This window comes from Trichomycterus rosablanca, chromosome 5 (genome assembly GCF_030014385.1).
Source record: "Trichomycterus rosablanca isolate fTriRos1 chromosome 5, fTriRos1.hap1, whole genome shotgun sequence".
Classification (NCBI taxonomy): domain Eukaryota; kingdom Metazoa; phylum Chordata; class Actinopteri; order Siluriformes; family Trichomycteridae; genus Trichomycterus; species Trichomycterus rosablanca.
Genome location: NC_085992.1, coordinates 2,046,468 through 2,070,875, shown reverse-complemented (window position 1 = coordinate 2,070,875; position 24,408 = coordinate 2,046,468). Strand labels below are relative to the sequence as shown.

General features: G+C 42.9%; 1 protein-coding gene across 15 annotated transcripts in view; it reads left to right on the top strand.

The window, feature by feature from the left end:
- Positions 1 to 24,408, top strand: part of tenm3 (teneurin transmembrane protein 3) — an 861,875-nt gene that overhangs the window by 676,385 nt on the left and 161,082 nt on the right. For all 15 annotated transcript variants that reach the window (XM_062995505.1, XM_062995517.1, XM_062995516.1 and 12 more), the window contains 2 exons: positions 11,272 to 11,500; positions 22,888 to 23,126. In XM_062995505.1, the coding sequence (XP_062851575.1) occupies positions 11,272 to 11,500; positions 22,888 to 23,126 (468 nt within the window). The remainder of the gene's footprint in view (positions 1 to 11,271; positions 11,501 to 22,887; positions 23,127 to 24,408) is intronic.

Genomic DNA, 24,408 nt, shown 5'->3' with positions numbered 1-24,408 from the left:
CAAATATTTCATTATATCTTTTCATGGGACAACACTATAGACATGAAACTTGGATATAACTTAGAGTAGTCAGTGTACAGCTTGTATAGCAGTGTAGATTTACTGTCTTCTGAAAATAACTCAACACACAGCCATTAATGTCTAAATAGCTGGCAACATAAGTGAGTACACCCCACAGTGAACATGTCCAAATTGTGCCCAAATGTGTCGTAGTCCCTCCCTGGTGTCATGTGTCAAGGTCCCAGGTGTAAATGGGGAGCAGGGCTGTTAAATTTGGTGTTTTGGGTACAATTCTCTCATACTGGCCACTGGATATTCAACATGGCACCTCATGGCAAAGAACTCTCTGAGGATGTGAGAAATAGAATTGTTGCTCTCCACAAAGATGGCCTGGGCTATAAGAAGATTGCTAACACCCTGAAACTGAGCTACAGCATGGTGGCCAAGGTCATACAGCGGTTTTCCAGGACAGGTTCCACTCTGAACAGGCTTCGCCAGGGTCGACCAAAGAAGACGAGTCCACGTGTTCGGCGTCATATCCAGAGGTTGGCTTTAAAAAATAGACACATGAGTGCGGCCAGCATTGCTGCAGAGGTTGAAGACGTGGGAGGTCAGCCTGTCAGTGCTCAGACCATACGCCGCACACTGCATCAACTCGGTCTGCATGGTCGTCATCCCAGAAGGAAGCTGACTCACAAGAAAGCCAGCAAACAGTTTGCTGAAGACAAGCAGTCCAAGAACATGGATTACTGGAATGCCCTGTGGTCTGACGAGACCAAGATAAACTTGTTTGGCTCAGATGGTGTCCAGCATGTGTGGCGGCGCCCTGGTGAGAAGTACCGAGACAACTGTATCTTGCCTACAGTCAAGCATGGTGGTGGTAGCATCATGGTCTTGGGCTGCATGAGTGTTGCTGGCACTGGGGAGCTGCAGTTCATTGAGGGAAACATGAATTCCTACATGTACTGTGACATTCTGAAACAGAGCATGATCCCCTCCCTTCGAAAACTGGGCCTCATGGCAGTTTTCCAACAGGATAACGACCCCAAACACAACCTCCAAGATGACAACTGCTTTGCTGAGGAAGCTGAAGGTAAAGGTGATGGACTAAACCCAATTGAGCACCTGTGGCGCATCCTCAAGTGGAAGGTGGAGGAGTTCAAGGTGTCTAACATCCACCAGCTCCGTGATGTCATCATGGAGGAGTGGAAGAGGATTCCAGTAGCAACCTGTGCAGCTCTGGTGAATTCCATGCCCAGGAGGGTTAAGGCAGTGCTGGATAATAATGGTGGTCACACAAAATATTGACACTTTGGGCACAATTTGGACATGTTCACTGTGGGGTGTACTCACTTATGTTGCAGCTATTTAGACATTAATGGCTGTGTGTTGAGTTATTTTCAGAAGACAGTAAATCTACACTGCTATACAAGTTGTACACTGACTACTCTAAGTTATATCCAAGTTTCATGTCTATAGTGTTGTCCCATGAAAAGATATAATGAAATATTTGCAGAAATGTGAGGGGTGTACTCACTTTTGTGATACACTGTATAAATATATATATATATATATATATATATACAGGGGTTGGACAAAATAACTGAAACACCTGTCATTTTAGTGTGGTAGGTTTCATGGCTAAATTGGACCAGTCTGGTGGCCAATCTTCATTAATTGCACATTGCACCAGTAAGAGCAGAGTGTGAAGGTTCAATTAGCAGGGTAAGAGCACAGTTTTGCTCAAAATATTGCAATGCACACAACATTATGGGTGACATACCAGAGTTCAAAAGAGGACAAATTGTTGGTGCACGTCTTGCTGGCGCATCTGTGACCGAGACAGCAAGTCTTTGTGATGTATCAAGAGCCACGGTATCCAGGGTAATGTCAGCATACCACCAAGAAGGACAAACCACATCCAACAGGATTAACTGTGGACGCAAGAGGAAGCTGTCTGAAAGGGATGTTCGGGTGCTAACCCGGATTGTATCCAAAAAACATAAAACCACGGCTGCCCAAATCACGGCAGAATTAAATGTGCACCTCGACTCTCCTGTTTCCACCAGAACTGTCCGTCGGGAGCTCCACAGGGTCAATATACACGGCCGGGCTGCTATAGCCAAACCTTTGGTCACTCGTGCCGATGCCAAACGTCGGTTTCAATGGTGCAAGGAGCGCAAATCTTGGGCTGTGGACAATGTGAAACATGTATTGTTCTCTGATGAGTCCACCTTTACTGTTTTCCCCACATCCGGGAGAGTTACGGTGTGGAGAAGCCCCAAAGAAGCGTACCACCCAGACTGTTGCATGCCCAGAGTGAAGCATGGGGGTGGATCAGTGATGGTTTGGGCTGCCATATCATGGCATTCCCTTGGCCCAATACTTGTGCTAGATGGGCGCGTCACTGCCAAGGACTACCGAACCGTTCTGGAGGACCATGTGCATCCAATGGCGGTGCCGTGTATCAGGATGACAATGCACCAATACACACAGCAAGACTGGTGAAAGATTGGTTTGATGAACATGAAAGTGAAGTTGAACATCTCCCATGGCCTGCACAGTCACCAGATCTAAATATTATTGAGCCACTTTGGGGTGTTTTGGAGAAGCGAGTCAGGAAACGTTTTCCTCCACCAGCATCACGTAGTGACCTGGCCACTATCCTGCAAGAAGAATGGCTTAAAATCCCTCTGACCACTGTGCAGGACTTGTATATGTCATTTCCAAGACGAATTGACGCTGTATTGGCCGCAAAAGGAGGCCCTACACCATACTAATAAATTATTGTGGTCTAAAACCAGGTGTTTCAGTTATTTTGTCCAACCCCTGTATATATACACACACACTCACACACACTCAAATATATACACACATTTATATACACACACACACGTGTATATATAAATATATATACAGTGTATCACAAAAGTGAGTACACCCCTCACATTTCTGCAGATATTTAAGTATATCTTTTCATGGGACAACACTGACAAAATGACACTTTGACACAATGAAAAGTAATCTGTGTGCAGCTTATATAACAGTGTAAATTTATTCTTCCCTCAAAATAACTCAATATACAGCCATTAATGTCTAAACCACCGGCAACAAAAGTGAGTACACCCCTTAGTGAAAGTTCCTGAAGTGTCAATATTTTGTGTGGCCACCATTATTTCCCAGAACTGCCTTAACTCTCCTGGGCATGGAGTTTACCAGAGCTTCACAGGTTGCCACTGGAATGCTTTTCCACTCCTCCATGACGACATCACGGAGCTGGCGGATATTCGAGACTTTGCGCTCCTCCACCTTCCGCTTGAGGATGCCCCAAAGATGTTCTATTGGGTTTAGGTCTGGAGACATGCTTGGCCAGTCCATCACCTTTACCCTCAGCCTCTTCAATAAAGCAGTGGTCGTCTTAGAGGTGTGTTTGGGGTCATTATCATGCTGGAACACTGCCCTGCGACCAAGTTTCCGGAGGGAGGGGATCATGCTCTGCTTCAGTATTTCACAGTACATATTGGAGTTCATGTGTCCCTCAATGAAATGTAACTCCCCAACACCTGCTGCACTCATGCAGCCCCAGACCATGGCATTCCCACCACCATGCTTGACTGTAGGCATGACACACTTATCTTTGTACTCCTCACCTGATTGCCGCCACACATGCTTGAGACCATCTGAACCAAACAAATTAATCTTGGTCTCATCAGACCATAGGACATGGTTCCAGTAATCCATGTCCTTTGTTGACATGTCTTCAGCAAACTGTTTGCAGGCTTTCTTGTGTAGAGACTTCAGAAGAGGCTTCCTTCTGGGGTGGCAGCCATGCAGACCAATTTGATGTAGTGTGCGGCGTATGGTCTGAGCACTGACAGGCTGACCCCCCACCTTTTCAATCTCTGCAGCAATGCTGACAGCACTCCTGCGCCTATCTTTCAAAGACAGCAGTTGGATGTGACGCTGAGCATGTGCACTCAGCTTCTTTGGACGACCAACGCGAGGTCTGTTCTGAGTGGACCCTGCTCTTTTAAAACGCTGGATGATCTTGGCCACTGTGCTGCAGCTCAGTTTCAGGGTGTTGGCAATCTTCTTGTAGCCTTGGCCATTTTCATGTAGCACAACAATTCGTCTTTTAAGATCCTCAGAGAGTTCTTTGCCATGAGGTGCCATGTTGGAACTTTCAGTGACCAGTATGAGAGAGTGTGAGAGCTGTACTACTAAATTGAACACACCTGCTCCCTATGCACACCTGAGACCTAGTAACACTAACGAGTCACATGACATTTTGGAGGGAAAATGACAAGCAGTGCTCAATTTGGACATTTAGGGGTGTAGTCTCTTAGGGGTGTACTCACTTTTGTTGCCGGTGGTTTAGACATTAATGGCTGTATATTGAGTTATTTTGAGGGAAGAATAAATTTACACTGTTATATAAGCTGCACACAGACTACTTTTCATTGTGTCAAAGTGTCATTTTGTCAGTGTTGTCCCATGAAAAGATATACTTAAATATCTGCAGAAATGTGAGGGGTGTACTCACTTTTGTGATACACTGTATATATATATATATATATATATATATACACACACACTCACACACACTCAAATATATACACACACACACTCAAATATATACACACATTTATACACACACACACACTCAAATATATACACACATTTATACACACACACACACTCAAATATATACACACATTTATACACACACACACACACACACACTCAAATATATACACACATTTATACACACACACACACTCAAATATATAAACACATTTATACACACACACACTCAAATATATACACACATTTATACACACACACACACACTCAAATATATAAACACATTTATACACACACACACACTCAAATATATACACACATTTATACACACACACACACACACTCAAATACTGTATATACACACATATATACACACACACAAATATACACACACTTATACACACACACAGTTTACAGTACAGTGAGCTGAGTTAGTAACCGTACTGCGGTGTAGCAGATGTCTGTAGTTGTTCTTAAGTTCGTTATCTGTAGTTCTCTCTCTCTTACTTCCTCTCACATCCCAAACACATGCGTTAGGTGGATTGGCTAATCCGGGTGCACGTTAGTGACGCCTGATGTCGGCGGAAACCGCAGCTCCGATTGAAAAATGATGATGGAGTTCCTGACCTCAACCTCACTAAACATTTTCGTTTTGCTTAAAAGCTTTAAATAAAAGGCCACAAGTTCCCACAGACGCATTCCAGAACCACGTGAGCAGCTTTAAAAGAGCAGGCTATGGTTATAGAGGATCAGAGGGAGGCAGATCCACAGTTTTGAAATATGACGTTCAGCGAGCTCATGGTCAGCGTCCGCATAGTTTTGGTGTGTGTGTGTGTGTGTGTGTGTGTGTGTAGCCTGGCACAGCATGGCACTCCAGGCCGAGTGCTGTATAAATAACACACGGACGCTTTTCGGGAGGATTGTTTGGCTTGTTCATCCCGCCGTGTTTTTCCCCATCTGTGGTGAAGAAGTGTAAGAATTTATTTTTTGGCTTCTGTTGTTCTCTCGTCTCTCTCTCTTCTCTCTCTCTCTAATCTCTCCTTGTGTCTCTCTCTCGTCTCTCGTCTCTCTCTCTCTCCTCTCTCATCTCAAGATTCAAAGTAGCTGTATTGGCATGACTGTAGAAAACAATGTTGCCAAAGCATTACTACGACCTCTGGTCTCTCATCTCTCGTCTTTCTCTCGTGTCTCTCTCTCTCTTTCTCTCTCTCTCTCTCTCTCTCTCTCTCATTTCTCTCGTCTCTCTCTCTCGTGTCTCTCTCTCATCTCTCATATCAAGATTCAAAGTCACTTTATTGGCATGACTATAGAACACAATATTGCCAAAGCATTACAACGTCTGTCTGGTCTCTCATCTCTCGTCTCTCCTCTCGTCTCTCTCTCGTGTCTCTCTCGTCTCTCTCATCTCTCTCTCTCATCTCACGTCTCAAGATACAAGATTCAAAGTAGCTGTATTGGCATGACTATAGAAAACAATATTGCCAAAGCATTACAACGACCTCTGGTCTCTCTTCTCTCGTCTCTGTATCATCTCTCTTCTCGTGTCTCTCTTGTCTCTCTCATCTCTCTCTCTCATCTCACATCTCAAGATTCAAGATTCAAAGTAGCTTTATTGGCATGACTGTAAAAAACAATATTGCCAAAGCATTACAACGTCTGTCTGGTCTCTCATCTCTTGTCTTTCTCTCGTGTCTCTCTCTCTCTCATCTCTATCTCTCGTCTTTCTCTCATCTTTCTCTCGTCTCTCTCTCTCATCTCTCGTCTCTCCTCGTCTCTCTTGTCTCCCCTCTCTCTCGTCTCTCTCTCTTGGCTGATATAACGTCCAACAAACCGTCCTGTTGTTTGGAAATATCAGTTTTTCTGCTGCCAACTTGAGTTATTTATTTGTTTATTTATTTATCTGCAAGCCGAGCAAACACGAGGATTGTTGGGAGGTAAAACAGTGTCTGTGTGTCTGATCCTCACTTCAGAAGCTCGACTCAAGTTCGCTGTTCATCTCAGACCAAAAGAAAAAGCAAAAACGAGATTCTTCTTTCCTCCACGATTCATGCAGTTTTTTTTTTTTTTTTTTATTCATTCATTCATTTATTTATTTGGACAAAGAAGTGTGTGTGCATCATTCATATATACAATATACAATATACAATATACAATATACAATATACAATGTGCATCTGGCATAATAATAATAATAATAGGAGCAGTGTGAAATCTATTCTTATAAACAATATATACAGATACATACACCGATCAGCCACAACATTAAAACCACCTTCTTGTTTCTACACTCACTGTCCATGTTATCAGCTCCACTTACCATATAGAAGCACTTTGTAGTTCTACAATTACTGACTGTAGTCCATCTGTTTCTCTGCATGCTTTGTTACCCCCTTTCACCCTGTTCTTCAATGGTCAGGACCCCCACAGGACCCCCACAGGACCACCACAGAGCAGGTATTATTTAGGTGGTGGATCATTCTCAGCACTGCAGTGACACTGACATGGTGGTGGTGTGTTAGTGTGTGTTGTGCTGGTATGAGTGGATCAGACACAGCAGCGCTGCTGGAGTTTTTAAACACCTCACTGTCACTGCTGGACTGAGAATAGTCCACCAACCAAATATATCCAGCCAACAGCGCCCCGTGGGCAGCGTCCTGTGACCACTGATGAAGGTCTAGAAGATGAGCGACTCAAACAGCAGCAATAGATGAGCGATCGTCTCTGACTTTACATCTACAAGGTGGACCGACTAGGTAGGAGTGTCTAATAGAGTGGACAGTGAGTGGACACAGTGTTTAAAAACTCCAGCAGCGCTGCTGTGTCTGATCCACTCATACCAGCACAACACACACTAACACACCAGCACCATGTCAGTGTCACTGCAGTGCTGAGAATCATCCACCACCTAAATAATACCTGCTCTGTGGTGGTCCTGTGGGGGTCCTGACCATTGAAGAACAGGGTGAAAGGGGGTAACAAAGCATGCAGAGAAACAGATGGACTACAGTCAGTAATTGTAGAACTACAAAGTGCTTCTATATGGTAAGTGGAGCTGATAAAATGGACAGTGAGTGTAGAAACAAGGAGGTGGTTTTAATGTTATGGCTGATCGGTGTATACATACAGCAGTACCTTGGTTCTGGGAGTGGTGTTGAGTTTTAAAGATGTTGAGTTTTAAAGACGTTGAGTTTCGAGGTATTTTTCCACATAAGGATGTTTGGGAAACCTGTTAATGCGTCCATGGTCCCGTGGAGCTGCAGATATTTTAGTCTCATGTAAAATAATGAGGTTGTTTTTGACACTTAAACACTGAAAATAACACAAATATAATATAAACACACTGAAATACAATTACTAACAGTTACACATCAATAAAAATACAATAAAAGCTGCACTTTAGTTTTACTTCTTTATTGTTTCCTGACGCTTCTTAATGGTGGAGATGCTAGATATTGGAACACCGTATTCCCTTCAGCACCGGCGCATTCACATGAGAATGAGATGCAGTACAAAGCTTAGCGTGACTTACTGTAGTAAAACAGCGAGTGAGGAATGTGATTAGTGGAGGAACTTATGAGCAGTAATAATGAAGAGAAGTTTAGTGCTCCTGTCTCCTTCTTTTACTACATTAAACCACGTTAAGCTTTATTCTGAACCAGAAACGTTTTAGACTCTGGGAGAAGCTGATTCTGATTCTCACCATTTCTCAGAAGCTGGAGCTGTAACACAAGTTTAAAAGTGAAACAGGGAGGAGAATCCAGATAAACACAGATACACGTGGAGCTGTAACCCTGGATCTGCGTTCTTTTTTGCTCGGCGGTCAGCGTGAGGTCCGTTACCGAATCTCGGAACAATAGCAGGAGGCTAATCAGGAAAATACGCCGCCGGCGGCTCTGAGAGGTAAATAATCTGTTCTGTTTAGTGATCTTCACCATGAGGAATGTGGTATTAGCTGTAATCCCTAAACCAGAGCGCACATTTACAGCACTTATAGCGCCCGAGTGGCCCGATCGCACCCTCTAATCATGCCAATTGTATGTTTATATATATAAACCCGTGTGTGTGTGTGTGTGTGTGTGTGTGTGTGTGTGTGTGTGTGTGTTCATCGTGCAGCTGGCGAACAGTTAAAACCATCATCGCTCGGCCCTGATGTTTTACAGATGTCGAACCGGAGAGGAAAGAATCAGTAAAAATCACATCCATGCGCCGCCGCAGACTGAAACGCCACTATTAATTACCACCGACAACCGCATACATCTGCCAAACGCGTTAGCACCGCTTGTTAGCACTCCTGCGGTGTTCATTAGCCGGCAGTGCCCCGGACCAGGCTAGCTCGTTACGTTTTACAGCGACGCAGCTGCTATTATTTTATCAGCGAATACTAAACACGGCTAACAAGCCGAACGAAGTAGAATTAGCACAGCAGCTAGCATTTTGTTGTCCAGCAAAGGGAATAATGCTAATGTTTGTTATTAATCAGCATTCTCATCTTGTGCTGTGCTGTGCCGTGCTAGCAGCAACGTGTCTTTCAGTAGTGCATCTTTATTTTAAATAATCTTCATCGTATCGATTAGCCGTAGCAAACAACAGGACAACAGTTAGCATTACGCTGCTAGCTAACAATCCGACTGTTTGTACCATGACGGTTTATTTTAGCATCAGCACTAAAACAAACACAAAAACAATAAAGTAATAAAAGAATATTTGTTGACGTTTTTCATCCAGGTAACTTAGCAATTAAGGAGAAGCGAGGCTAGCAGTTAGCACTGTGTGCTAGTTTTGCTAGCATTATTGAAAGGTAATGCACTGCTGTCTTTATTTACTCGTGTAGCTTCGTTAAAGTGTCTTAACAATAATAATAATAATGAGCTCTTGCTTGTTGTTATTGCTTTAGCGTATCTGTTCGTCTACTACAGTTAGCATTAGCATGCTACCAAGTATCATTAGCATGTTAGCAGATAAACAGATGAATAAATAGCGGTAAAGCTGTGACATCTCCAGTATTAGCTTAGCTTCAGCTCTGTGTACAGCTGGGAATGGACTCAAGCAGTTAGCAACGTGGTTAGCGGTTAGCGGTTAGCGGTTAGCATTGGTTTTGTTGTTATTCATGTCATTACGCATGTAGTTTTGCTAATGTGGCTAAAACAAGGGCTGTAACAGGCGGAGGCCATTTTGTTTTACTGGTTTTAATGGTCAATAACCAGCATTTCTTGTGTTTTCATGGCATCGATCTTGTTTTATGCTGGTTTTACTGGGTTTTAATGGTCACCAGCCTGCATTAGTTGCATTTTCATGTAGTTTGTACTGGTTTTGATGGTTAGTAACCAGCATTTATTGTGTTTTTATGCCATCTGTCATGTTTTATACTGGTATTAATGGTCACTAGCCAGCATCTGTTGTGATTTTATGTCATCTGTTGTCTTTTTTATACTGGTTTTTATGTCATCTGTCATGTTTTATGCTGGTTTTGCTGGTTTTAATGGTCAGAAATCAGCATTTTTCTACTTTTTCTACTTCTACTTTTTAATGGTCACTAACCAGCATCTGTTGTTGAATGTCATCTGTTGTGTTTTATACTGGTTCTACTGGTTTTAATGGTCATTAACCATCATGTCTGTTTTACTGTCATTTATTGTGTTTTTGTACTGGTTTTACTGGGTTTTATTGGTCAGTAACCAACATTTATTGTGTTTTTATGTCATTTGTTGTGTTTTATACTGGTTCTACTGGGTTTTAATGGTCTCTAGCCAGCATTTATTGCATTTTCATGCTGTTTTAAGTGGCCACTAACCAACATAAATTGCTTCTTTAGTCATCTCTCATGCTGGTTCTACTGGTTTTAAAGGTTACTAACCAGCATCTGTTGTTGAATGTCATGTGTTGTGTTTTTATACTGTTTCTACTGGTTTTAATGGTCACTAACCAGCATTTATTAGGATTTATTATGATTTTGTGTTTTACTCTCATCTGTTGTGTTTAATGCTGGTTTTACTGGCCTTTAATGGTCACTATCTAGCATTTATTGTGTTTTCATGTCATTTGTCATGTTTTATGTTGTTTATACTGTTTTTTTAACCAGCGTATGTGTTTTAATTCCGACTGGTTTGTTATTATACTGGTTATTCTGGGTTTTACTGGTGACAAACCAGCATTTATTTTCTTTCTGTTTTACTGGTTTTTAATGGTCACTAAGCAGCAGCTGTGTTTTAATGCCATCTGGTCCAGTATTGTGCTATTTCTACTGGTTTTAATGGTCACTAAGCAGCATTTATTGCATTTTCATGATGTTTCTACTGGGTTTACTGGGCATTAGCCAGCATTTACTGAGTTTTCATGTCATCTGTCGTGTTTTATTCTGATTATACTGGCTTTACTGGTCAGTAGCCAGCATTTTGTTATGTTGTTCTGCTGTTTATGCTGGTTTTGATGGTCAGTGACCAGCATTTGTTGTATTTTTATACTGGTTTTATGTTATTTTACTGGTCACTCATCTGCCTTTGGTGTGTTTTAAACACAAACCAGTTAGTGCCAAAGTGAAACCAGTAACAGATCAGTGTTCAGACCAGTAAGCAGCTGATTTGTATCTTAGTGAAACACGTGCTTTAATAAACCTGATGAATTTATTACTATTATATTAATTATTCTGAAGCATCAGCTCATGACCTTTCACCTCTTCTGTCTCCACAGAGCAAGCGGCCAATCAGCAGCAGCCAGGCCATCCGGCTCCGCCCAGCCTGCCCCCGGCCCCGCCCCCTCACAAGCAGCCGTTGGTAACGGCGCTGAACCACAGCTTAGTGATCGGCCGGCGGAACGGAAGCCCCGCCCCTCCCCCGCCTGTCGAGCTGCCCACCACGCCCGAGTCCGTCCCGCTGCAGGACAGCTGGGTCCTGGGCAGCAATGTGCCGCTGGAGAGCCGGTAAGAAACCGTGTGGGGGGGTATCAGGGGGGGCTCTGGACCCACCGTGATCCTGATCACGATAAAGCATTTACCTGAGCGGTTCTGTTTGTGATGTTACTGCCACACAGACCTTCGTGTACACACACACACACACACACACACACACACTCATTTATACACACACACACACACACACACACACACATACACAAACATCAAAACACATATACACACATGCATTCACACACACACACACATACACAAACACACACATTTAGATACACACACATACACACACAAATACACACATTTGGATACACACACACATTCTTACACACATAAATTTAGACATTAACATAACACACACATTTATACACACAGACACAAACACAGAAACATAAAACAACACACACACAAACATCAAAACACATATAGACACATGCATTCACACACACACACACACACACACACACACACATTCCTATATAGACAGACACACACTTCAAAACACATAAACACACACACACATTTATACACACAGACATAAACACACACACACATTTATACACAAACACACACACACACTTCTGTTATTATGGATAAAGGTTGTCCACCATGGAACAAATACGCACACATTTAGATACATGCACACACTTTCATACATATATACACACACACACACACACACACACACACAGAGTACCGTACACAGCGTATGATACACACTTTCTGTGTTCTGATAAATCAGTGTAATTTTTACCCTGAATGTGACCTGCAGTCTCTCCTCTGAGGGTGGGGGGAGGAAGGGGTGTAGGGGGGTTCTGTTTTGGGAAACCTGTGTGTGTGTGTGTGTGTGTGTGTGTTTAAGTGCACTAATGACGTCTTTCAGTGTGTCTGTGTTCTGACACTTTAGAATGACGAGTGATGCTTTTAAAACGTCCCGTCCATCATCGACCCCCTCCCTCCTAATGACCCGAGGAACCTGAGGAACCTCTGTGTGTGTGTGTGTGTGTGTGTGTGTGCGTATGGGTGGGTGTGTGTGTGTGTGTGTGTGTGTGTATTTAAAAGTGCAGTTTGTGTGTTTGTGTGTATATCCGTGGCAGTGCTTGTGTGTGTGTAAATCCACAGCTGTGTGTGCGTACATGTGCATGCGTGCATATACGTGTGTGTGTTGATGCATGGCTGCGTGTTGGTATGTGTGTTTGTAAATGCTTGATAGTGTGTGTGTGTGTGTGTATGTATGAATAAATGCATGGCTGTACATACATGCATGTGCATTCATGGGTGCATTTGTGTATATAACTGCATGGCAGTGTGCATGTGTGTGTGTGTGTATGACTGTGTGTGTACATGCATGGCAGTGCGTGTGTGTAAATATATATATGTGTGTGTGTGTGTGTGTGTGTGTGTGTGTGTATGGCAGTGTGTCTGTGTACGTGTGTGTGTAAATATATGTATACAAGTGTGAGTGTGTCTGTGTACATGCACGACAGTGTGTGTGTGTGTGTTCGTCTGTTTGTGTGTGTGTGTGTGTGTGTGTAATATTTGCATTGCAGTGTATGTGTATATATAGAATGGATCAGTGTGTGTATAATGAATCTGAGTGAGTGTGTGTATATATTTAGTATGTGTGTATGGCTGTATAGATGCATGACTGTGTGTGTATGAGTATATGTGTGTCTATATATGGCTGTGTGTGTGTGTACATGCATGGCAGTGTGTGTGTGTGTATATGTGTGTATGGCTGTATACATGCATGACTGTGTGTGTGTGTGTGTGTGTGTGTGTATGAGTATGTGTGTATTTATATGGTTGTGTGTGTGTGTATAATGAATCTGAGTGTGTGTGTGTATGAGTATGTGTGTATGGCTGTATACATGCATGACTGTGTGTGTGTGTATGAATTTGTGTGTATTTATATGGTTGTGTGTGTGTAGGGGCGGAGGTGCGTGCTGGGCGGAATTGGGGGGGGGTGTAGTTGGAGGGGGGGGTTGATGAATGGATGCAGATGGATGGATGATGGAGGAGAATGTGGTCACCTTGGTAACCTTAAAGTCTCTGTTTGTATTTGTCGTCCTCTCTTTTCCTCTCCGTGCTTCGGTCGTCCTGTCTCTTTATTTCTTGTTGCTATCGACCGGTCAGGCATCTACACAGACACAATGCCCTGCAACCAACTGACGCCCTCTACAGGGTATTCCTGCATGGCACCCTGTTTTTTCAGTAAACCAGACCCACTGAGACCCTGATCTGAAATAAAACAATAATATATATTTATATGGTCTGTTGAAAACAGCTGATTTTGCTCTTTTTGGCTCGTCTTGTTTGTTCTGTATTTTTTTCTTCTGTACTTTAATTTATAGCCGTTTTTCTTTTGATCTCTTCATCTCTCCGTCCCAGAATTCCTCTCTCTCAGTAACGAGCATCATAAGAGCGATAATTCAGATATTTCAGGTGTTCCTCTCTGTGTTCTCTGCTCGACTCTTTTTTTGCTCATATCAACAAAACAATCTGTTTCACATCTATTATTAATGTGAGACTCCGGTCCCGGGTTCAAACCTGCCATCAGGGATCCACACACCATCCACAACAAATCCAGCGTCCTGCACAGAGACCCTGACCACAACACACTCCAGCGCTGGGATGTTACCGGGACGTTCGGTTTAACTCCGGCGTCCTGCACAGAGACCCTGACCACAACACACTCCAGCGCTGGGATGTTACCGGGACGTTCGGTTTAACTCCGGCGTCCTGCACAGAGACCCTGACCACAGCAGCTCTGGGATGAACCGGAACATTGACTGAGGCTTTCTTTCTTCTTATGACTCATAAACACACCAAGGTTTCCCATCATCACATTACAGAGGTGCTGGCAACCCAGATTCAGGCCAAACTGGGACTTCATGTGGTTGCCAGATGCAGGAAAACTCATTTTCTTTCTTTCTTTCTTTATTTCTTTTCACACCTGGAAACATACACACACACACTTGGAAACACACAATACATGGGATGCACACAAACACACCTGGACACAGCCACCTGAGGACACACACACACCTTGACACACACCTGGACACACACACTCACACCTGGACACACCCACCTGAACACACATACATCTGGAAAAGCACACAAACACCTGTACACACAAACACACACCTGGACAAACACACCCTAAACACACACCTCTGGACACACATCTGGACAGACAGAAACACACACCTGGTCACACACACACACACACACACATCTGGACAGACACACACACACTCACACACACCTGGACACACACATTCACACACACACCTTTCTTTCTGTCTGTCTTTTTTGTTCTTTCTGTCTTTCTTTCTTTCTTTTAGTCTTTATTTATTTATTTATTTATTTATTTATTTTAGTCTTTCTTTGATTCTTTCTTTCTCTCTTTTTACTTTTCTCTCTTTCTCTTTTAGTCTTTATTTATATATTTTGTTCTTTATTTCTTTTTGATAATTTCTTATCTTTTTTGTCTTTTTTTATTATTTAATTAATTAATTTATTTATTTATATTATTATTATTATTACTTTTTACTTTTCTTTTTTTTATAATTTCCTTTAATTTTTTTAGTCTTTATTTATTTATTTACAGTGCCTTGCAAAAGTATTCAGCCCCCTTGAACTTTTCAAACTTTTGCCACATTTCAGGCTTCAAACATAACGATATGAAATTGTAATTTTTTGTGAAGAATCAACAACAAGTAGGACACAATCGTGAAGTAGAACGAAATTTATTGGATATTTTAAACTTTTTTTAGAAATAAAAAACTAAAAAGTGGGGCGTGCAATATTATTCAGCCCCTTTACTTTCAGTGCAGCAAACTCACTCCAGAAGTTCAGTGAGGATCTCTGAATGAACCAATGTTGACCTAAATGACTGATGGTGATAAATAGAATCCACCTGTGTGTAATCAAGTCTCCGTATAAATGCACCTGCTCTGTGACAGTCTCAGAGTTAAAGTTTAAAGCGCAGAGAGCATCATGAAGACCAAGGAACACACCAGGCAGGTCCGAGATACTGTTGTGGAGAAGTTTAAAGCCGGATTTGGATACAAAAAGATTTCCCAAGCTTTAAACATCTCAAGGAGCACTGTGCAAGCGATCATATTGAAATGGAAGGAGTATCAGACCACTGCAAATCTACCAAGACCCGGCCGTCCCTCTAAACTTTCAGCTCAAACAAGGAGAAGACTGATCAGAGATGCAGCCAAGAGGCCCATGATCACTCTGAATGAACTGCAGAGATCTACAGCTGAGGTGGGAGACTCTGTCCATAGGACACAATCAGTCGTACACTGCACAAATCTGGCCTTTATGGAAGAGTGGCAAGAAGAAAGCCATTTCTCAAAGATATCTATAAAAAGTCACCTGGGAGACACACCAAACATGTGGAAGAAGGTGCTCTGGTCAGATGAAACCAAAATCGAACTTTTTGGCCACAATGCAAAACGTTATGTTTGGCGTAAAAGCAACACAGCTCATCACCCTGAACACACCATCCCCACTGTCAAACATGGTGGTGGCAGCATCATGGTTTGGGCCTGCTTTTCTTCAGCAGGGACAGGGAAGATGGTTAAAATTGATGGGAAGATGGATGGAGCCAAATACAGGACCATTCTGGAAGAAAACCTGTTGCAGTCTGCAAAAGACCTGAGACTGGGACGGTGATTTATCTTCCAACAAGACAATGATCCAAAACATAAAGCAAAATCTACAATGGAATGGTTCACAAATAAACGTATCCAGGTGTTAGAATGGCCAAGTCAAAGTCCAGACCTGAATCCCATCGAGAATCTGTGGAAAGAGCTGAAAACTGCTGTTCACAAACGCTCTCCATCCAACCTCACTGAGCTCGAGCTGTTTTGCAAGGAAGAATGGGCAAAAATTTCTGTCTCTCGATGTGCAAAACTGATAGAGACATACCCCAAGCGACTTGCAGCTGTAATCGCAGCAAAAGGTGGCGCTACAAAGTATTAACGCAAGGGGGCTGAATAATATTGCACGCCCCACTTTTCAGTTTTTTATTTCTAAAAAAAGTTTAAAATATCCAATAAATTTCGTTCCACTTCACGATTGTGTCCCACTTGTTGTTGATTCTTCACAAAAAATTACAATTTCATATCGTTATGTTTGAAGCCTGAAATGTGGCAAAAGGTTGAAAAGTTCAAGGGGGCTGAATACTTTTGCAAGGCACTGTATATTATTCTTTCTCTCTCTCTCTCTCTCTCTCTCTCGTTTTATCGAAGGCTCAGTGTGAAACTTTGATCCGTATCAGATTTTAGTTCTTCAGCGACCGAAACAGTCGCGAGCGAATTAAATATGGAGGCGTCACAAACGAGCGGCGTGTGTGAGGAGGAGATTGAAATCATGCGGATCAGTGGATTGAAATCACGTTAGGGTTTGATCAGTGATGGAATAAAACCAGTTCCTGGTAGTGGACTCAGACTTTTGGACCCCGCTGTAGTTACAGTAATGTTGTTGTATCAATCAGAGACGCTGCCAGACTTTCTGCCTCCGTTCATTCCAGTACAGAGGCGTGTGCACACACACACACACGCACACACACACGCGCACACACACACACACACACACACACACACACTGCTGAGCTTTTAACATCAGTGATGGGAATTAAAAGTGTGTTAGAGAGCGCGTCCTGATCTCGCCCGGTGACAGAGGCGTCTCAGGGTCAGCGAGGGAGGAACCGATCACAAAGCTCATCATGTCAAACCCACATCGCCGCTAAGTTTCATCTTCTCCGACCGTTAGCGCTTAACGTAGCACAAAATACCTTCATTGGTGCTTTATAAATATTTGTATTTATTTACATTAAACAGAATCATCAGGCTTTGGTAGGATAGAATGTCCGAGGAAACAGGGTATGTCCAAGTATTTTCCTTTAAGTTGTTTGCTTTGTGCACATGGCAACCCGGGTCATACCGGCACTCTGAAAAGGTCACGAACCCTGGATCAGATCGGCACAGTGTTCCTCTCCTGGACAAACACACCCTGAACACACACACACGTTTCATACACACACACAATACATGGGACACACACAAACACACACACACCTGGACAAACACACACAAAACACACACACACCTGGACAAACACACACACATGGGACACACACACACACCTGGACACACATTAAAACACATCTGGACAAACACACACACATGGGACACACACACACACACCTGGACAAACACACACACATAGGACACACACACAATACATGGAACACACACAAACACACACCCCTGTACACACAAACACACACACCTGGACACACACATGCATACACACTTGGACACACTCACACAATACATGGGACGCACACAAACACACACCTGGACAAACACACACACATAGGACACGCACACAATACATAGAACACACAAACACACACACCTGTACACACAAACACACACACCTGGACACACACATGCACACACACTTGGACACACTCACACAATACATGGGACGCACACAAACACACACCTGGACAAACACACCCTGAACACACACCTCTGGACACACATCTGGACAGACAGACACACACACACACACATCTGGACAGACACACACACCTGGACACACATGCACACACACTTGGACACACACACACACACAGCTGGACAAACACATGAATGCACACATTTGAACACAAACACACACCTAAATACACACACACATATACCTGAATGGTCCTGGGCAAACAGACCCTAAACGCACACACACACACACACACACACACACACACACACTTCTGGACACACATCTGACAAACACACACACACACACCTGGTCACATACACACACACACACACACACACACACCTGGTCACATACACACACACACACACCTGGACAAACACACTCTGAACACACATACAGACAACTGGACACACATATATACACAAACCTTGACACACACACACACACACACACAAAAAAACATGGAACGCACACAAACACACACCCCTGGACACACATGCACACACACCTGGACACACATACACACAACTGGACACACATACACACAACTGGACACACATAAACACAAACCTTGACACACACACACACACACACACAAACACACACACACATGGGACACACACATGAATACACACATTTGAACACAAACACACACCTGGACAAACACACCCTGAACACACACACACACACACACACCCCTGACACAGACGGGCTTTAAATACTACATGTATTACCTGTAGGAGTTGAACAGCGTGTGTGATGTCAGGCGCTGATGTTGGTCTGCAGTAGACGTTCTGATTCATCTCAGAGGTGTTGGGGGTGAGTGGGGCTGATTTCTGTCTGGGCTCTGTGGAGGCCACTTGGTATTCTTCATGGTGCTTACTCGGTTCACGGGGGCACGGGCAGTCTGGAACTCATCTGGGTCATTATATAGCACACACACACACTTACACACACACACACTCACACACACACTCACACACACACACACACACACTCACACACACACTCTCCACGCCTGAGGATTTTTACACTGTGACTGAGTGATTTCTCAGGTGGATTGTGGAGGTTTTTCTTCTGTTCTTTTTCATATTTTCTCACCTTGAAACTTGAAACTTGTCCTTCAGTCCCGTAATTCTTTAATTCTTTAGTCCCTTAGTCCTTTAATTCTTTAATTATTTAGTCCCTTAGTCCTTTAATTCTTTAATTCTTTAGTTCTTTAGTCCCATAATTCTTTAATTCTTTAGTCCCTTAGTCCTTTAATTCTTTAATTCTTTAGTTCTTTAGTCCCTTAGTTCTTCAGTCCTGTAGTTCTTTAGTCCTTTAGTCTTTTAGTCCTTCTGTCCTGTAGATTTTTAGTTCTGTAGTCATTTAGTTCTTTAGTTTTTTAGTCATTTAGTTCTGTAGTCCTTCAGTCCTTTAGTCATTTAGTCCTTTAGTCATTTAGTCCTTTAGTCCTTTAGTTCTTTAGTCATTTAGTTCTTTAGTCCTTCAGTCCTTTAGTCATTTAGTCATTTAGTTCTTTAGTCCTTCAGTCCTTTAGTCATTTAGTCCTTTAGTTCTTTAGTCCTTCAGTCCTTTAGTCCTTTAGTCCTTTAGTCCTTTAGTCATTTAGTTCTTTAGTCATTTAGTCCTTTAGTTCTTTAGTCATTTAGTTCTTTAGTCCTTCAGTCCTTTAGTCATTTAGTCATTTAGTTCTTTAGTCCTTCAGTCCTTTAGTCATTTAGTCCTTTAGTTCTTTAGTCCTTCAGTCCTTTAGTCCTTTAGTTCTGTAGTCCTTCAGTCCTTTAGTCATTTAGTCCTTTAGTCATTTAGTCCTTTAGTCCTTTAGTTCTTTAGTCATTTAGTTCTTTAGTCCTTCAGTCCTTTAGTCATTTAGTCCTTTAGTTCTTTAGTCCTTTAGTCATTTAGTCCTTTAGTTCTTTAGTCCTTCAGTCCTTTAGTCCTTTAGTCCTTTAGTCATTTAGTTCTTTAGTCATTTAGTCCTTTAGTCCTTTAGTTCTTTAGTCATTTAGTTCTTTAGTCCTTCAGTCCTTTAGTCATTTAGTTCTTTAGTCCTTCAGTCCTTTAGTCATTTAGTCCTTTAGTTCTTTAGTCCTGCAGTCCTTTAGTCCTTTAGTCCTTTAGTTCTTTAGTCATTTAGTTCTTTAGTCCTTCAGTCCTTTAGTCATTTAGTCCTTTAGTTATTTAGTCCTTCAGTCCTTTAGTAATTTAGTTCCTTTAGTTCTTTAGTCATTTAGTCCTTCATTCCTTTAGTTCTTTAGTCATTTAGTTCTTTAGTCCTTTAGTTCTTTAGTCATTTAGTTCTTTAGTCCTGAACTATTAATCAGCCGTGAACATTTTTCTATGAAAATCTGCCATCGTCTCTCTCTCTCATTTTTTTTTTTTTTAAGCTTAACGAGGGTTTTGAACTGCGCAGGTAACGCGGCTCTATTAAAAGCATCAGTGAGTAGAATTGAATTAGCTTTATCGCGGCGTTAATCATTGTCGTTTCGATTAGCCCGAGTAAAACGGGCTCTTAAAAGCAGAGCAGCGTTATCGAATGATCAATTAGAGTTTGATTTCTCTTTAAGGCTCTTTTTTCTTTGATTTTTTGCGCCGCCACCTGAATCCTAACTCACCTCGGGACAGTAAACGTGTAAAACCGCTCGTGTGAGAGATTTTTACTGTAGATTTAGACTCTGGAGCTCAGATTTTAGTTTTAATAACACGTCTGGTTTCAGGGTTTGCTCCGATAACTCCTGGTTCTGTCCGGGCTGGTGACCTGCACTTTTCCCACCCAGCAAACTACTGACCAGTTTTGTCTGCTGCACTGTCTGCAGTGTTGATCGTCCCTGCTAGGGGGCGCCCTGTCTACCAAAAGCAAAGCTGAGATTCCAATTTAGAGGGTTCCAAATCCAAGCACTGGTGTGTTAGCGGATTAACCCGCTGTGCCAGTCCTAAACGATAAGTGCAGCGCTGGATTAAACAACGTCTTTATGAGACACACACACACCTGCACACACACATCTGGACACACATAAAAACACATCTGGACACACCCACACTTGGACACACAAATGGACAAACAAATGAATGTACACAATTGAACACAAACACACACCTGAACACACACACACACACACACCTGGACAAACACACCCTGAACACATACACACTTACACACACATGTGTGGCACACACACACACACACATTTGAACACAAACACACACCTGGACATATAAACAAACATCTGGACACACATGAACACACATCTGGACACGCATAATGTTGATGTGAATTCTGATGTAAATTCTGATGCGAATTCTGATGTGAATGTTGATGTGAATTCTGATGCGAATGCTGATGCGAATGTTGATGTGAATTCTGATGCGAATGCTGATGTGAATGTTGATGTAAATTCTGATGCGAATGCTGATGTGAATGTTGATGTGAATTCTGATGCGAATGTTGATGTGAATGTTGATCCGAATGTTGATGTGAATGTTGATGTGAATGTTGATGTTAATGTGAATTCTGATGCGAATGTTGATGTGAATGCTGATGTGAATATTCATGTGAATTCTCATGCAAATGTTGATGTGAATTCTAATGCGGATTCTGATGCAAATGCTGATGTGAATTTTGATGCGAATGTGAATTCTGATGCGAATTTTGATGCAAATGTGAATTCTGATGCGAATTCTGATGTGAATGTTGATGTGAATTCTGATGCGAATTCTGATGTGAATGTTGATGTGAATTCTGATGCAAATGTTGATGTGAATGTTGATGTGAATTCTGATGCGAACGCTGACGCAAATGTTCCAGTGCTGCATTTCTCAGCAAAAATCGAGCGCCGATCAGCTTCGTGAAAACGCACTCGTGTAGAATTTGATCCGCGTTTCCTGGAAACCAATTAAACGCTCGTCAGTCTCTTAATTGCTCTCGCGCTCTAATTGATGTTCAGAATGAAAGAAAGCGAGATTTCCGCTCTCGCGCCGGCGGTGCCATCGTTACGGCGGCGGTGCGGAGGCTTCGAAGTCGCTGCTTTGATTGGAGAGATTGATGCTTTTGTTGCTGCACCGAGACAGCGACAACTGTTCTCTCTCTCTCACACACACACACACACACGTGCGCACTCAGGCTTTTCATTACAGCGCTGGAAGCTCGCACAACTCGCCGCGCTAATTGGATTTAACGCCGCCGCTGGTTCGTGTTGCAGCTGGAATCGTCTGGCATTCCGTTCGCCGCCGGATCGTCGCGCGGCCGCCGTCAGACACACTCCATTTCATTTGTGAATCTGATTTTTACTCGTGTTCATTCGTCAATTCGCTCATTTGTTCGCTTCATCTCGATCGCCGACGTCTAGGAGCTAGCAGTAAGCTAGCTTTCCTCGTTGCTGGACGTTTAATCGGATAGCATGTTGCTAATCACAGCGACATGGATGCTGAGGACTTGCCTGTGTGGACGCCCAACCGGTCGATAGTGGCGCTGGGATTCCAACTCGGACCTCGGCGATGGTGGGCTAACATCATGCTGGGAAGCTAAGACCTGTTTCATTGTGTGCCAAAAGTATGTGGACACCTGACCGTGCCTTCTCACAAAACTTTGGAATGTGTCTGAGGGAATTTGTGCCTGTTTAGTCAAAAGGCTGCGATCATTGTTCAGGTACTGATGCTAAACAAGAACCCTACTGATTGATTAGATATGCTGGCTGAAAGACCCAAACTCAAGAGGGGTGTCCACATACTTTTGGCTGTATAGTCCTGGCGGTGCTGTTTCCATAGCGATTACAGGTTTAACCGGACTATTATTTATTTATTTATTTATTAACAAATACACGCCACGCTGATTCCTTTCCCCTCTCTTGTCTCTTCCCTCCCGTCAGGCACTTCCTCTTTAAGACAGGCACTGGAACGACCCCTCTGTTCAGCACGGCGACTCCGGGCTACACCATGGCTACGGGGGCGGTGTACTCGCCCCCCACCCGGCCGCTGCCCCGCAACACGCTCTCCCGCAGCGCCTTCAAGTTCAAGAAGTCGTCGAAGTACTGCTCGTGGAGGTGCACGGCCCTCAGCGCCGTGGCCGTGTCCGTCCTGCTCTCCGTCATCCTCTGTTACTGCATCTGTGAGTACCAGCGCACCCGAACCGCCTCCGGGGGGGACGCGTCCCGTTACACCACCTACACTCTCACATGCTGTCTGTAATACCTGCTGTAACAGGACCTGCTCATACACCTACTGAATGTAACACTAACGTAACACCACCTACTTTTACACCTACTAAATGTAACACAAACTGTGACAGCACCTACAGTTACGGCTACTGAATGTAACACTACGTATAACACCTACTGTTACACCAACTTAATGTAACACTCACAGTCACACCATCTACCGAACCTACTGTTACACATACAGAATGTAACACGGCATAAATCACCTGCTGTTACACCTGCTTCATGTAACACTAACTGTAACACCACCTACACCACATATCTAATGTAACACGCCTGAACAACCTCCGGGATGTAACGTGTCCAGTAACACCACCTACACTCTCACTGGCCTTCTGTAATACCTGCTGTAACAGCACCTGCTGAATTATAACACCAACAGTAACACCACTTACATCAGCTACTGTTACATTAAATGGATGACTTACTGTAACACCACCCACACTTTCACTGGCTTTCTTTAAAACGTGCTGTAACAGAACATGCTGTTACACTAACCGTTAGACCACTTACAGTACCTACAGTTGCACCTACTTGATGTAACACCATCACAGTACCTGTACAGTACAGTTACACCTACATAATGTAACACTAACTGTTAGACCACACATAGCACCTGCTGTTACACCTCCTTAAAGTAACACTAACTAACACCACATACAGCACCTACCATTACACCTACTGAATGTAACACCACTTACAGCTCCTACTGTTACACCTGCTAAATGTAACACAAACTGTAACACCACCTACAGTTACATCAATCTAATGTAACACCACCTACAGTTACGGCTACATAATGTAACACTACTTATAGCACCTACAGTTACACCTACTGGATGTAAAACCTACTGTAACATCATATACAGTGGTGTTCAAAAAAATAGCAGTCCAACACCATTAACCTGATAAATCACTGTTTTTAGTAGAAATGCTATTTCTACATAGCAAATAATTTACTTGAAAGTGTAGCAGAGTAATGAAAACAAAACAAACCCAACAATTAGGACGTGCATCCCACTCATTCTGAGTAATCGAAGCATTGATTGAAAGGGGCTTGTTCAAAATAATAGCAGTGAGGAGTTCAATTGGTGAAATCATTCATTCTGCAGAAGAACGGGTGTCAATTTTGGCCCTTATTTAATGTAGGAGGGGGGCAAATGTTGCACAGGT